General features: G+C 49.7%; 4 protein-coding genes across 4 annotated transcripts; 3 read left to right on the top strand and 1 right to left on the bottom strand.

Moving 5' to 3' along the window:
• Window positions 1-393: 393 nt before the first annotated feature.
• On the top strand, window positions 394-2,450 carry TRIVIDRAFT_219900 (uncharacterized protein; the record flags this gene model as incomplete). Its single annotated transcript, XM_014103178.1, has 2 exons — window positions 394-1,201; window positions 1,273-2,450. 2 exons carry the CDS (start codon window positions 394-396, stop codon window positions 2,448-2,450), a joined length of 1,986 nt encoding a protein of 661 aa, XP_013958653.1.
• A 529-nt stretch (window positions 2,451-2,979) lies between these two features.
• On the bottom strand, window positions 2,980-6,210 carry TRIVIDRAFT_178072 (uncharacterized protein; the record flags this gene model as incomplete). The annotated part of the gene is made up of 3 exons (XM_014103177.1): window positions 2,980-3,948; window positions 4,086-5,048; window positions 5,161-6,210. The coding sequence occupies 3 exons, from the start codon at window positions 5,966-5,968 to the stop codon at window positions 3,119-3,121; spliced, it is 2,601 nt and encodes an 866-aa protein (XP_013958652.1).
• A 2,572-nt stretch (window positions 6,211-8,782) lies between these two features.
• On the top strand, window positions 8,783-9,831 carry TRIVIDRAFT_215593 (uncharacterized protein; the record flags this gene model as incomplete). The annotated part of the gene is made up of 1 exon (XM_014103176.1): window positions 8,783-9,831. The coding sequence occupies one exon, from the start codon at window positions 8,850-8,852 to the stop codon at window positions 9,624-9,626; it is 777 nt and encodes a 258-aa protein (XP_013958651.1).
• Window positions 9,832-10,443: 612 nt separating this feature from the next.
• Window positions 10,444-11,735, top strand: TRIVIDRAFT_84464 (uncharacterized protein; the record flags this gene model as incomplete). Its single annotated transcript, XM_014103175.1, has 4 exons — window positions 10,444-10,605; window positions 10,654-10,770; window positions 10,828-11,515; window positions 11,593-11,735. The coding sequence occupies 4 exons, from the start codon at window positions 10,444-10,446 to the stop codon at window positions 11,634-11,636; spliced, it is 1,011 nt and encodes a 336-aa protein (XP_013958650.1).
• Between the last annotated feature and the right edge of the window lie 63 nt (window positions 11,736-11,798).

Genomic DNA, 11,798 nt, shown 5'->3' with positions numbered 1-11,798 from the left:
TGGACCTGTCGATAGGATGATTGACACCATAGCAAGTTGATGGCTCCATAGAGTTATCGAGCTGCACAGCAGTCGACCCTAGCGCGTGAACGCAGAGGACCGCTGAGCACAGATCCGTGGTTTGTTGAGAAGGAGAGAAAATCTCGAAGAAAATTTCACGATACGGCATTATATGGCATTGCGATAAGATTGGGGTGGTGGAGATGGTCACGTGAGCGGAAATATAGCGGCAAAACTGATTTCGCGGGCGATAAGCCTTGGCAGTAGGCTACCACTAACTTGAAATTATGGAGCGCCGACATATCAATATCAATGCTACCAGTAGTCATTCTTTCATATTCGCGACAACCTGACTCACCCCATCTTGTCTGACCAGAATATCGAATAGCAACAATGGACGCAGCAACGATCGAGGAGACGAACCGCATCCGGATATCGCTGGGCATGAAGCCCTTGCCGGTGCCCGGAGCTGCAGCATCGCCTCAAGCCGAGGCGTCAGATGGCGAGGAACCAGCGAGCACAGTCGAGACTCGCCAGGCGCAGGCTTACGACAATTATAAAAAGGTCCAGGATGACGAAGCTGCCAAGAAACGACGCGAAGAGAAGGCCGCTGCCGTACGAAAAGCCCGTGAAAAGGCCCAGCGATTTGCGCTTCTCGAAGGGAAGGGGCTCGGCGATGAAGATGAAGGTGGCGACATGGATGCCAAGGCATGGTTGATAGGCCAAAAGAAGAGGCAAAAGAAGATCGATAAAGCAAGGAAGCTGGAGGAGGATCTTGCTGCATCAGAAGCTGCCGCTGCCGCTGCCATACAATACACTTCCAAAGACCTTGCTGGCATCAAGGTTGCACACGACTCGACAGCCTTCCTAGACGGAGACGAACAGGTCCTTACTTTGAAGGATACAACGATTGACGAGAATGAGGAAGAGGGAGACGAGCTTGAGAACCTAAACATCAGAGAACAAGAGAAGCTCACTGAGAGACTGGATCTCAAAAAGAAGCTAAAAGGCTACAACCCTAATGATTATGACGACGGCGAAGGCACTATTCTGGCACAATACGATGAGGAGATTAACGGCAAAAAGGCAAAAAAGTTCACTCTTGATGACGATGGAGCTATTGCCGAGCTATCAGATATCCTTGATCAGCCAGAGCGAAAGGGAAAGAAAATCCAATCAGTAAGCCTTGATGACGTTATAGGTGCGTACAACCCCCCCCCATCTTTCTTTCTACTCTTCCCCATTAAGATCACCGCTAACAATTTATACCAGATGACGCCGTACCTTCATCCGACTATCTTGCTCCATCAGAGATCAAAGTAAAAAAGCCCAAGAAGAAGAAGGGGAGCAAGGGTACCAGGCAGAAACAGCATGATGAGGATGACATTTTCCCTCTAGATGCGGCCCCAGCGGATACTGGCGCTATGGACATCGATTCTAAAGATTCTTCCATAGCTAAGAAGCGGAAGGCTACTGCTTCGGATGTCTTTGCTGATGACGAGGACCTCCAAGCATCACTAGCAATCCAACGGAAGAATGCTCTGAAAAAGCGCAAAAGGACACGTCCTGAAGATATCGCAAGACAGCTCAAGGAGGACGAAGAGGAGCCCGAGGAAGCACAAGGCGGTGGTCTGGTAATTGGGGAGATTTCCGAATTTGTCGCCGGCTTGAGCAAGCCAGACGATGAGGACCGCCAGTCAAGGAGGCAGAAGCAAGTCACTAAAAGTCCCGAAGTGGAAGAGGATCGCCATATGGGTGGTGAAGATGAAGATGCAGAAATGGACGATTACGCAGCAGAACACCAAGAAGCCCTCCTGGCGGCCCAGAAAGATGAAGAAGAGAGGATCAAAAGGGAACAAGACGAGGAAGAAGATGCAGGCATCGAAGATGAAAAGGTTGTTGGCGAGGGCATGGGTGCAGCTCTCGCATTACTTCGAGAGCGAGGACTTCTTGAATCTTCCAGAGGCGGAAATTATGAAGACTTCAAAGCTCGCGAGGACTTTCTTGCAAAGAAGCGAGTTTTGGAAGGCGAGCTGGATGAACAAACACGACAACAGAGAGAGCGTGATAGGATGAGCGGCAGACTAGACCGCATGTCCGTCAGGGAAAGGGAGGAATGGGCTCGTCAGCAAAACACTCACAGAGATCACCAACAGTCTAAACGGATGGCTGAGCTCTTTAATGCTGGCTACAAGCCAAACGTCGAGCTGAAATACGTCGACGATCATGGCCGGAGATTGGATCAAAAGGAGGCGTTCAAGCATCTCAGCCACCAGTTCCACGGAAAGGGCAGCGGCAAGGGCAAGACGGAGAAGCGCCTCAAGAAAATTGACGACGAGAAGCGGCGCGAGGCTCAGAGCATGTTCGACGCAAGCCAAAATGCCGGTATGAATCTGGCGACGGCTCAGCAGCTGAAGAAGCGTAGGGAAGCGGGAGTTCGGCTCGGTTAAAAGCCCACCAGCAAGACGGGCTGCATGGGAATTTTTCTTTTTTTGGACTCCTTTTGCCGGAATACCTGCATCCATTTACTAATTATACCGCTTGTTGGGACTCTTTGTTAGGGATATTTTATAAAAACCAAAGGTGCATACTCCTTTTCTTGTTATATGCTTTCTCTCTCTCGCTCTATGTATTTCATCCCTTGCTGACACTGTTAGAGCGGTATCGACATGGTGTGCCTACTCCAGGTTCGTCACTTGATATCCCCCTTTTCCATTAAGCGTCATGATGCCGGCCTACCAAATGCATCGTAGCGTGATGTGCATGTCCATGCTCTTCTCCAGTAATCCACCCTTAATTGTATCATGAGTGTTGTCGTAAATAGGCGGCCCTCGTAGAACGTACATTTGCATTTTGAAAGGACTTGCTAGTCAGTACCCCAAGTTGGCTATCCAGCACCAAGACTATTAGCACAAATCATTGCAGTCAATATGGATCTGGACATGGTGAATTTATTGATTAAATCAAGCGTATATCATTGTATATTTCACGTATAAATTGCTCAAATATCAACCTGTATGCTAAAGGAAAATACCAATCATTCTTTGAACCAAAATTCCCAAACGCTGCTCCCAAATCAATACCGTAAATGAAAGTGAAAGAAATGAAAATGTAATGTCTATATCCGGACCCTAGCTCCAATACCTCGCCCTTCGTAATGGACAGTCTCTATCCAATTTCCTATCCTTAATGTTGCCTCTGCCTTGGCATCCAGCTTCAATGAGCCGTCCATTGCGTCAATCAGTTTGTCGTAACCGATACTATCGGCTGACCAGATGACAGGGAGTCGGGGAGTCTCCGTCACCCCTGGAGGCGCATCAAACGGCTCATCGTAGAGGATGTGGCCGACAGGTTCTGTATGGTTGTAAAATGCAGTAGCGTTTATCTTCTCAATGTGTATAACGTTTTGCTTTAGCGGTGATGCGAGACTAAAAGTGGCAGTGGAGGAGAAAACGTGGAAGATGGCATCTCTCACAAAGTTCTTGCCCTGATTCTTGCCGCTCTTGTCGCCAGGAAGCTTGATCCGTGGCGTTGGCAGTGTGATGTTGAACTTGGAGAGAGCATCACCAATGATAGGCATCCCAGGGATGCTACCTTTATGAGTTTTGAATGTAAGTGTTGTGTTCTTGCCCGAAAGATAGTCGGAAAGGAGTTGAGCGGCAGCCTTGTGGCTTTTCTCTCCACCCAAAGATACTGGATCCCAGGTGGCGAAGACGGCCAAGTTTGAGTTGTTGCCCAGATGTACGTCTAGATGATTGGCGACAACTTCTCCGATTAACAGCCCCTCGTGGTAAACGTGGACGTTTGCAAATGGTATAGAGGCCGTATAAGGCGTAGGGTTCGTTATGTTGACCGACGCTTGCATGTGAACAGCATGCTTCGTTGTATTAAGAATGACCAAATTGGAGACGCGTGGTTCAATTTCCGTAAGCGATTTACCAGGAAGCTCTGTTCCATTTTGTTAGCAGAGCTGTCCTTGGGCGCCTTGCGAGGTAGCCATAATCGTTCATTCAGCAATTGGGAAGACACGTTATGCTACCAACACAAGGGAGCCGCGCATGAAGATTACCAAGGCGAAGACAGACGTTTTACTGGAATCTTGCCCTTTGCGGGAACATCTCTGAGAACGAGGTTTCCAAGCACAGTTGAGACTTTGATGTCGACACGAGCCTCGACATCAAGAAGGATATCCTTGTCACCGAGCAGAAGCTCTCCCATGACATCACTGAAGACGTCGCCATCAGTAATGTCAAGGGGAACGTTGGTGATCCTTGAAGTGATTTGGAGCAGCGATTTCTCATCCTCGGGGTCGACAGTCTTGCTCGAATTGGCCTTTTGCCAATGTTCCACGTTTAGCTCGCCAAATTTCTTGCCTTTATAATAAAGATCGCCACTGGCACGGAGACTGTTGACGCCAATATCCACATTCAGTTCAGAAGGAAGTTCGGCTAGAATCTCGACCGTTCCGGACACGCGAGCCTTCGAGTCCGGATCACTGGGATCCGCAAATGGACTGGGAAGCTTGAAGTCGACATCTGTGAGCGAGAGGTTTCGAATGGCATCATTAAACGACTGTCCCGGAAAGCTGATTGGGACAGTGACACTGCTGAGGAAGGATCTGATCCACTCTGGGATGTCCGACTTGTCTGAATCCTGGCCCCGGACGAAAATCTGAGCGTCTTCACCGTGCATGTACCGCTTAAAAAAGTTATCCAGCGGCGACATGTTGGTAAGAGGACAGGCTCGAGTAAGCGTATCGGGAATGTCATTGATGAGACCAATGGCATCAACAGTAACATTAGCATGCGGCTCCACATCAATTGGTTCAGTAATAGCAGTAGCCACCATAATATGGGGCTCAGATGGGTCACAGTTGGGGACGAGGAGATCAAAAGCAAGTTGCGGAACAGTGAGGCCAATTGGGTAGTCGTTGTATGCGACGATTGAAGCATTCGCACCAACGGCCATCCGTCCACCATCACCAGTAGGAACATCGTGGATGTTAAGGCGGTCAATCTTATACTCGGGGATAGAAGGAATTTGTTTGGCTATAATGGAATTAGCAAATAGTGCATAAAATAAAATATACGTCAATGATTGTTCATGATATTGTTTTTTCTCCAAAATATAACAAGGCAAAGGAGCGGTAGAGAGATTGACCTTCAAAGACCATTGACTCGACAATATCGTGAGTTCCAAGAGGGAGAATGCCAGTTTTGAGACTCAGTGCTGCCGAGCCGGTCACCTTGACTTGCTGGAGCTTGCCATCTAACCAGTCGTTGGCTATCTGGCGCAGGCTCTCGGCATCTCCAGGGCTGAGATCAGCAACAAAATCCAGCACGGTTGTCTGCCCATCAACCAGGTTGATACTCAATGGGGGCACAACGGCAGATCCCAAGAGAGCATTATCATAGGTTGGCAGATGCACGCGAACCTTTGTCTCGTCGGTATCGAGCGTCCTGACAATGCTAGTAGCCAGCCTGCCGAGGCGTCTTGCTGTATCATCCTTGACTCGTGAGCCATCTAGCCTGAAGCTGGCTTGGATTCGTGCGCGAACTCCATCCGGAGTGAGAGATTCGAGAGACAAGCCGGTTGGCTCGAGGACAGCAGCATTCTCAGCGTAAGACTTGACGGCCGGAGGAACAAGGAAGCCAAGGACCATGACCACCACGGTGAGGGCGGCCAGGACTGCAATCGCAATAATGGAGGGCCATCGCAAACGACTCTCTGACTTTGACGGAGACCTGTTCAAGCTATCGCTTTCGTCCTCTTCACTATCTTGATGCTCGGCATCGGAAAGCAACGGCGAAGACTCAGTTGCCGGCCTGTGTTCGGTTTCCGACGAGAGCAGGGGAGACGTCTCGGATGCCTCTGGCGTCTCGTTGTCTAGTGTCGAGCCATCGGCAGAGCGGGACAACGGTTTCTTGAAGCTAACTGCTACCCGGAAATCAGGTATGAAATTAGGCATGGCGAGCCCGGGCGTTGGGTCAGATCGAGCACAGTAGGCCACTGGATGATGCGTCCCCTGGCGATGCGTCACCTCTCACTGGAGGCAGTTTGGAGAGCTCTGCAGCGTCAAGGGTGGCCCCAGGCGGATAACTGCAGTGAGTGGAGGTTTGGATGAGCGTGCAGGGATAATGACTGCTGAGACGAGCCTCGATGCGTTGGGATGAGTCGATGCCCAAAGGTAGCAGTTAAGATACACAGAGGTTAGGGCGGCTGTTGTTGTCGTCACGATTGAGCGATAGGAGTGGAGCAGCGTTTGGACGGGCATAGGAACGGATCAGTACGGAGACGGCGCACGTGGATGGCTGATCTCATTGGGTGGCGACCAGCACGCGCGCTTAGTCACGCTTCTTCAACCCCCGAAATCGCCAGATTGGTGCCTCCTTGCTGGTGTTTCACCCAACAGATGTCGCTGTTAGCGCTCGCAGAGGCTGCCTGCTAAACTTAGTGCAGGGGCTAGCGTTCCGCAAGGTACGGAACAGCGCCATCAGGTACCTGTCAATCGCTTTGTGGAGTGTGGTCACGCTCCAAATGCTTCTGCTGGTGGTGGTGCTAGACCAAGCCGGGCTAGCTTAGCAGTGACAGTGCAGCTTCCTGTTCTTGCTGCTATCTTCATTGATGTATGAGCGTGTGAGAAGACCAAATAGATTTGAGAAACAAAGGCAGATAGTCAGTACGATTACGAAGATATCAGTGTAGCTATAGTGTTCTACTATTGGCGTATTTGAGAGTACACATGTACTGTGTAGCATAAAGACGTCACTTGCATCTTCGTAGAACAACAGTGGGGCTCATGTGTCATCGACTTTTAGTACCTAGTAGTAGTGCTGCCAGATGAATCAAGCTCTCTAAGTCAAGAGTCTCAAAGATGTATCTATTTGACTCACCTTACTGTACCCGTTCTCCTTCTAATTCTCACATCTTCGCAAGCCACCGATGCTATGCGTGCTTTCTCATGGACGCGAGCCGAGATCCTCCGGGACTATTCTTTTGATGAAGGCATTAGCCCACGGCGAGGGCCACTCAGTAGGCTACATGCCAAAGCCACTCTCCTCATTTGAAGCTCCTCATGATGCGATTGGAGGAATCATTCGTTGCGTATAAATGCAGGACCTTGCAAATGGGGTAGAGAGAGCCTTGGCATTGTCAAGCCATTCTCCTCTCTCGTTGACCATAGGAATATCTCCGACACCCGACCCCGTGCCAAGATATCGTGAGCTTCCTTTTTCGGCAATCTTGACTAGCGCCAACCCCTGGAATTGAGTCCATAACCACATCTTTTGTTCGTGTATGAGTAAAAACAGTAGCTGCATGGTTGCCGATTATTGGGTGACACCATTGCTTGCAAGCATGTACTCCGCAGGCAACCATAATATGTTCGGTCTTTGCTCGCATTATAGTCACAACACCGAATCCCAGGTTGGAGAGTGCCCCCCCAACTTTAGGACTGATCAATAAGACTGGGGGATACTCTTGTAACCCTGGCTGTTATGCTTTAATATGCTCTTATACAAAACGTCTCATCAACAGTGCTCAAGAAAGGGCACTTCTGTCGTCCCGCGCTGCTTCCAAAAGATGGTGTTTTGTGTCATCAATAACATGCTCATGGAATCGTGAACCGCGCGGCTTCCACGATGATACCCTACTACTCTGGCCGCGTAGTATTAAACTAAACTTAAAAATTACTCTACTTTCATGGTTACACTAGTGGATCTAATCACTTTACAAACAGGCATCTCTGTCTAGGGTAATAGAGAAGGCAACTCGTTTCCCGGAATGGGTGAGGAGCACGTCAGCCTATACCCGAGGCCTCCTAATGAGCACCAGCTAGTACCAAGGCGGAACTTGCAAGATACCCCAGCGAATACGACTTCCATATGACCTTCCAGATTCTGCTCGGGCAATACGAGTATAGGAATCGAGTGGATGGTGTCAAGACACCAAGCTACACTAAACCCACTGGTATGGAATCGTCGAAGCACTAGACTGCAAGGTGAGGCTGATGAAATAGTATCAACCTTGCAAAGATGCTATTTCCAGTCCTATCACCACTATTGTTAGCATTAAACTTAAATATACAACCATGCAGAGTTAGATATACTATGTTTCACGAGTGGATTCTCAACCGGTAGTGACCGGCGACTCCGGTCCCTTTCCACACGACAAGATGGACAGTTTACATGTGAGATCCGTACTATGAACTGCTCAGCCTTGTGATAAACCGAACATGTCGTTGCATTTAGATCTGATTTCCAGGATTGCTCTAGAATTTAATCCACCAGTCACAGCTGAATCCAACCCCGATCCAACCCACATCACTCAGAAATCTCCTACCTAATCTGGCATTCGCGATGCATACAGCTGGCTTGGCTCGCTGATCCGCCGAGATCCAACCGACGAATATCATGGCAACTCTCTCGTTTGACACTCCACTACCGGGGACATGGCACAAGCATATTGGTTAGCTTGTTTATGGAACGTCGTTTAGGAACGGCGGATTTTTCTCCGATGAGATGACAAGTCCCTCAAACTAGTAATTACTACCATTCCGAATCATCCACGCCTCGAGGTGTAGAACTTACAGGATTGTTGTTATCGAATTAACTATTTGGGTAAGTAGACATGATCATAGCTAGGCACCCTGGCGTCTATACTTGTGGCCGTACGCAAATGATGCCACACCCCTTGTCCCTTTCAGTAAGCCATATAGTCAAGCACAAGTATAAGTAACCTCAAGTCCATCGGTAGTTTCCTCGAGAACCATCTCCCTCCAAAGCGATCTACACGGGTCTCAGTTTCAATTCATCACTACAAGACCAGCAAAAGAGAGAACCACCGCCAAAATGGTTGCTATCCAGTCCATCTTCGCCGCCGTCTTGGCTATCCTGCCTGCGGCCAGCGCCACCCGAAGCTTCTACAACGATGGCCACCTCAACGGCTGGGACTACGTCCGCAAGGAGAACCAGGGAACCGTCTCCGAGGTCTCCAACGTTGTCTTCAAGGGTAACTCTGCCCTCAAGATGACCCAGACCTACACTCCTGGCTACAAGGACCGCTACCACTCCGAGGTCGACCACAACCGCGGCTACGTCCGTGGCGAGGAGCAGTTCTACGGCTTCGCTTTCCGTCTCTCCGAGGACTGGCAGTTCCAGTCTCAGTCTTACAACATTGCCCAGTTCATTGCCAACCGCCCCGGTGCCGGCTGCGGTGGCGACGACTGGATGCCCTCCAGCATGTTCTGGATCCAGAACAACCAGCTCTACGGCCGCTACGTCAACGGCCACTACCGCCAGCCCAACTGCGGCCGCAACATCGTCACCCGCGGCAACCTTGCCACAGTCAGTGCTGGAGTGTGGCACAGGGTCGTGCTCCAGATCAACTGGAAGTCCGACAACACCGGTTACTTCAAGGTCTGGTTCGACGGCGTCAAGGTCCACGAGGAGTACAACGTTGCCACCACCGTTGATGATGACAGCGTCTTCCAGTTCCGTGTCGGTCTGTATGCTAACAGCTGGCACGATGATGGCAAGATGGTTGGCACCCAGAGCTTCCGCCAGGTCTGGTACGATGAGATCTCCGTCGGCACCACTTTTGCCGATGTCGACCCCGACCTGCACTAAATTATTGATGGCGATGAGCTTCTTGTGAGACGCTAGATGAGTGCTAGCATCATGAGATTTACATCCCAATGCCTTGCAGAGTGCCTGTTATACCCAAGTACATAGCTTTACGGCTCTGCAAGGACATGTATATAGTTCATAACGCAACCATTTGTTGCTGATACATACATTGACAATAAAACTTTTAGTTTTGATTATATTTACTCTCTAGTTGTGCCCTAAATTTTAAGATGGCTGACGATGATTTCATGTGTACAATGATTGGAGGGACTGGCGTGAGTCCATGTCACCAGCACCCCACGAGAGCTACCCGACACCTATTAAAGTATGACCTTGTCTGTTGCTATTGCTACTTCTTCTATAATTGCCATTACCGCTATTAAATATGTGGCACATGATGCTACATAGAGCATCTCATTGTTTATTGATATTGGGTATTGTATAGCTACATCCTTTTCCAGACCTTGTAAATCTTTAAAGTGGTTGCATATTGATTGCCCCCAAAACCGCTAGGGTACATGTAACGTGGAGCTTGATAGCTACAGCCAGCGACCCCACATTTCCGTCTTCGCCAACCTCAATCGGCTCGATGACTCTTCAAACAGCTCTTTTAAGCTCTTTTATGACTCTCCCTAGGTACATTTCATCTGCCCACTCGAGTAGCTATAAATTCGATAACGACATTGAACTCGTGTGATTAGCTCTTTTCTACCTCAGCAAGTCCAATTGGTATTTTCCCTACCCCACAATCACAGTTGCGGCTTCGGATGCTAAGCAAACCTTGTTCAAGCTGCTACAAACCACAATAAAAAAAATCATGAAGACGGTAGCAGCGCGAGCATTCCGGGGCGCGGTCAATGGCTTTCAGAGCCGTGCCTACTCACAGGTCGCCAAGCCCAGGCATCTCATGTCCATCAGTGACCTCACGCCCTCGGAATTCTCTTCTCTGGTGCGCAATGCCGCTGCTCGGAAACAGGACGTCAAGTCCGGTCGCGTGCCCCGGTTAAGCGGCGGCCTGGCCGGCGAGACAGTGGCCATGATGTTTAGCAAACGGAGCACGAGGACGCGAGTCTCAACCGAGGCGGCGGTGACTATGCTTGGCGGTCATCCCATGTTTCTAGGTAAAGACGACATTCAGCTTGGTGTCAGTACTTCTTGATGGTCCTTCATATGGCAACTCATCGCTAAATACGGTGTACAGGTCAATGAGTCGTTGTATGATACCTCTGTTGTCATTTCATCAATGACATCCTGCATGGTGGCCCGAGTTGGCCCCCATTCAGATGTTACCGGGTTGGCGGAGCACTCGGCTGTGCCTGTTATCAATGCGCTTTCAGACGATTTCCACCCGCTGCAGACTATTGCTGACTTTCTCACCATCTACGAGGCCTTCCCATCCTCTCTGTCAAGCAACAACACCCTCGACCTCAACGGCCTGAAAGTAGCTTGGGTTGGGGACTCCAACAACGTGCTCTTCGATCTTGCCATTGGCTGCGTCAAGACAGGAGTCGACATCGCTGTCGCCTCGCCCCAAGGCTACGGTATCCCCGATCACATGAGGCAGCTCATCAACTCGGCCGCCCACGGCGTGCAATCGCCTGGCAAGCTCTCAGAGACGACCGTTCCGGAAGAGGCCATTAAGAATGCCGACATTCTGGTGACTGACACGTGGATCTCCATGGGACAGGAGGCTGAGAAGCAGAAGAGGCTGCAGGCTTTCGCTGGATACCAGATCACAAACGAATTGGCGAAGCGAGGTGGCGCCAAGGATAACTGGAAATTTATGCACTGCTTGCCCCGACACCCGGAGGAAGTTGCAGACGAAGTGTTTTACAGCCCCAGGTCTCTAGTCTTCCCTGAGGCAGAGAACCGGCTTTGGGCTGCCGTTGGTAAGTTTGCTTCTGCATCAACTACTCATACATAACGACATGGGGCTGACTCTTTTTTTTTTCTTTTCTTTTCATAGCGGCGTTGGAAGGATTTGTTGTAAACAAGGGTGTTCTCGAGTAGCAAGTTCAACCTGTGTGATTTACGAGGAGTTATTAAAATGGAGAATTTGGATGTATGCGTGTAACACACAAGTAGTAAAATTGAATTCGTGAAATTCCTAAACCAACGATCCTTTCCCCGCTAGACGCCAAGTGTCCAAAGACCCTAGCTACATACAAACTC

This window comes from Trichoderma virens, assembly GCF_000170995.1.
Source record: "Trichoderma virens Gv29-8 chromosome Unknown TRIVIscaffold_4, whole genome shotgun sequence".
In the NCBI taxonomy this organism is placed as follows: Eukaryota; Fungi; Ascomycota; class Sordariomycetes; order Hypocreales; family Hypocreaceae; genus Trichoderma; species Trichoderma virens.
This window is presented reverse-complemented; position numbering and strand designations above follow the sequence as displayed.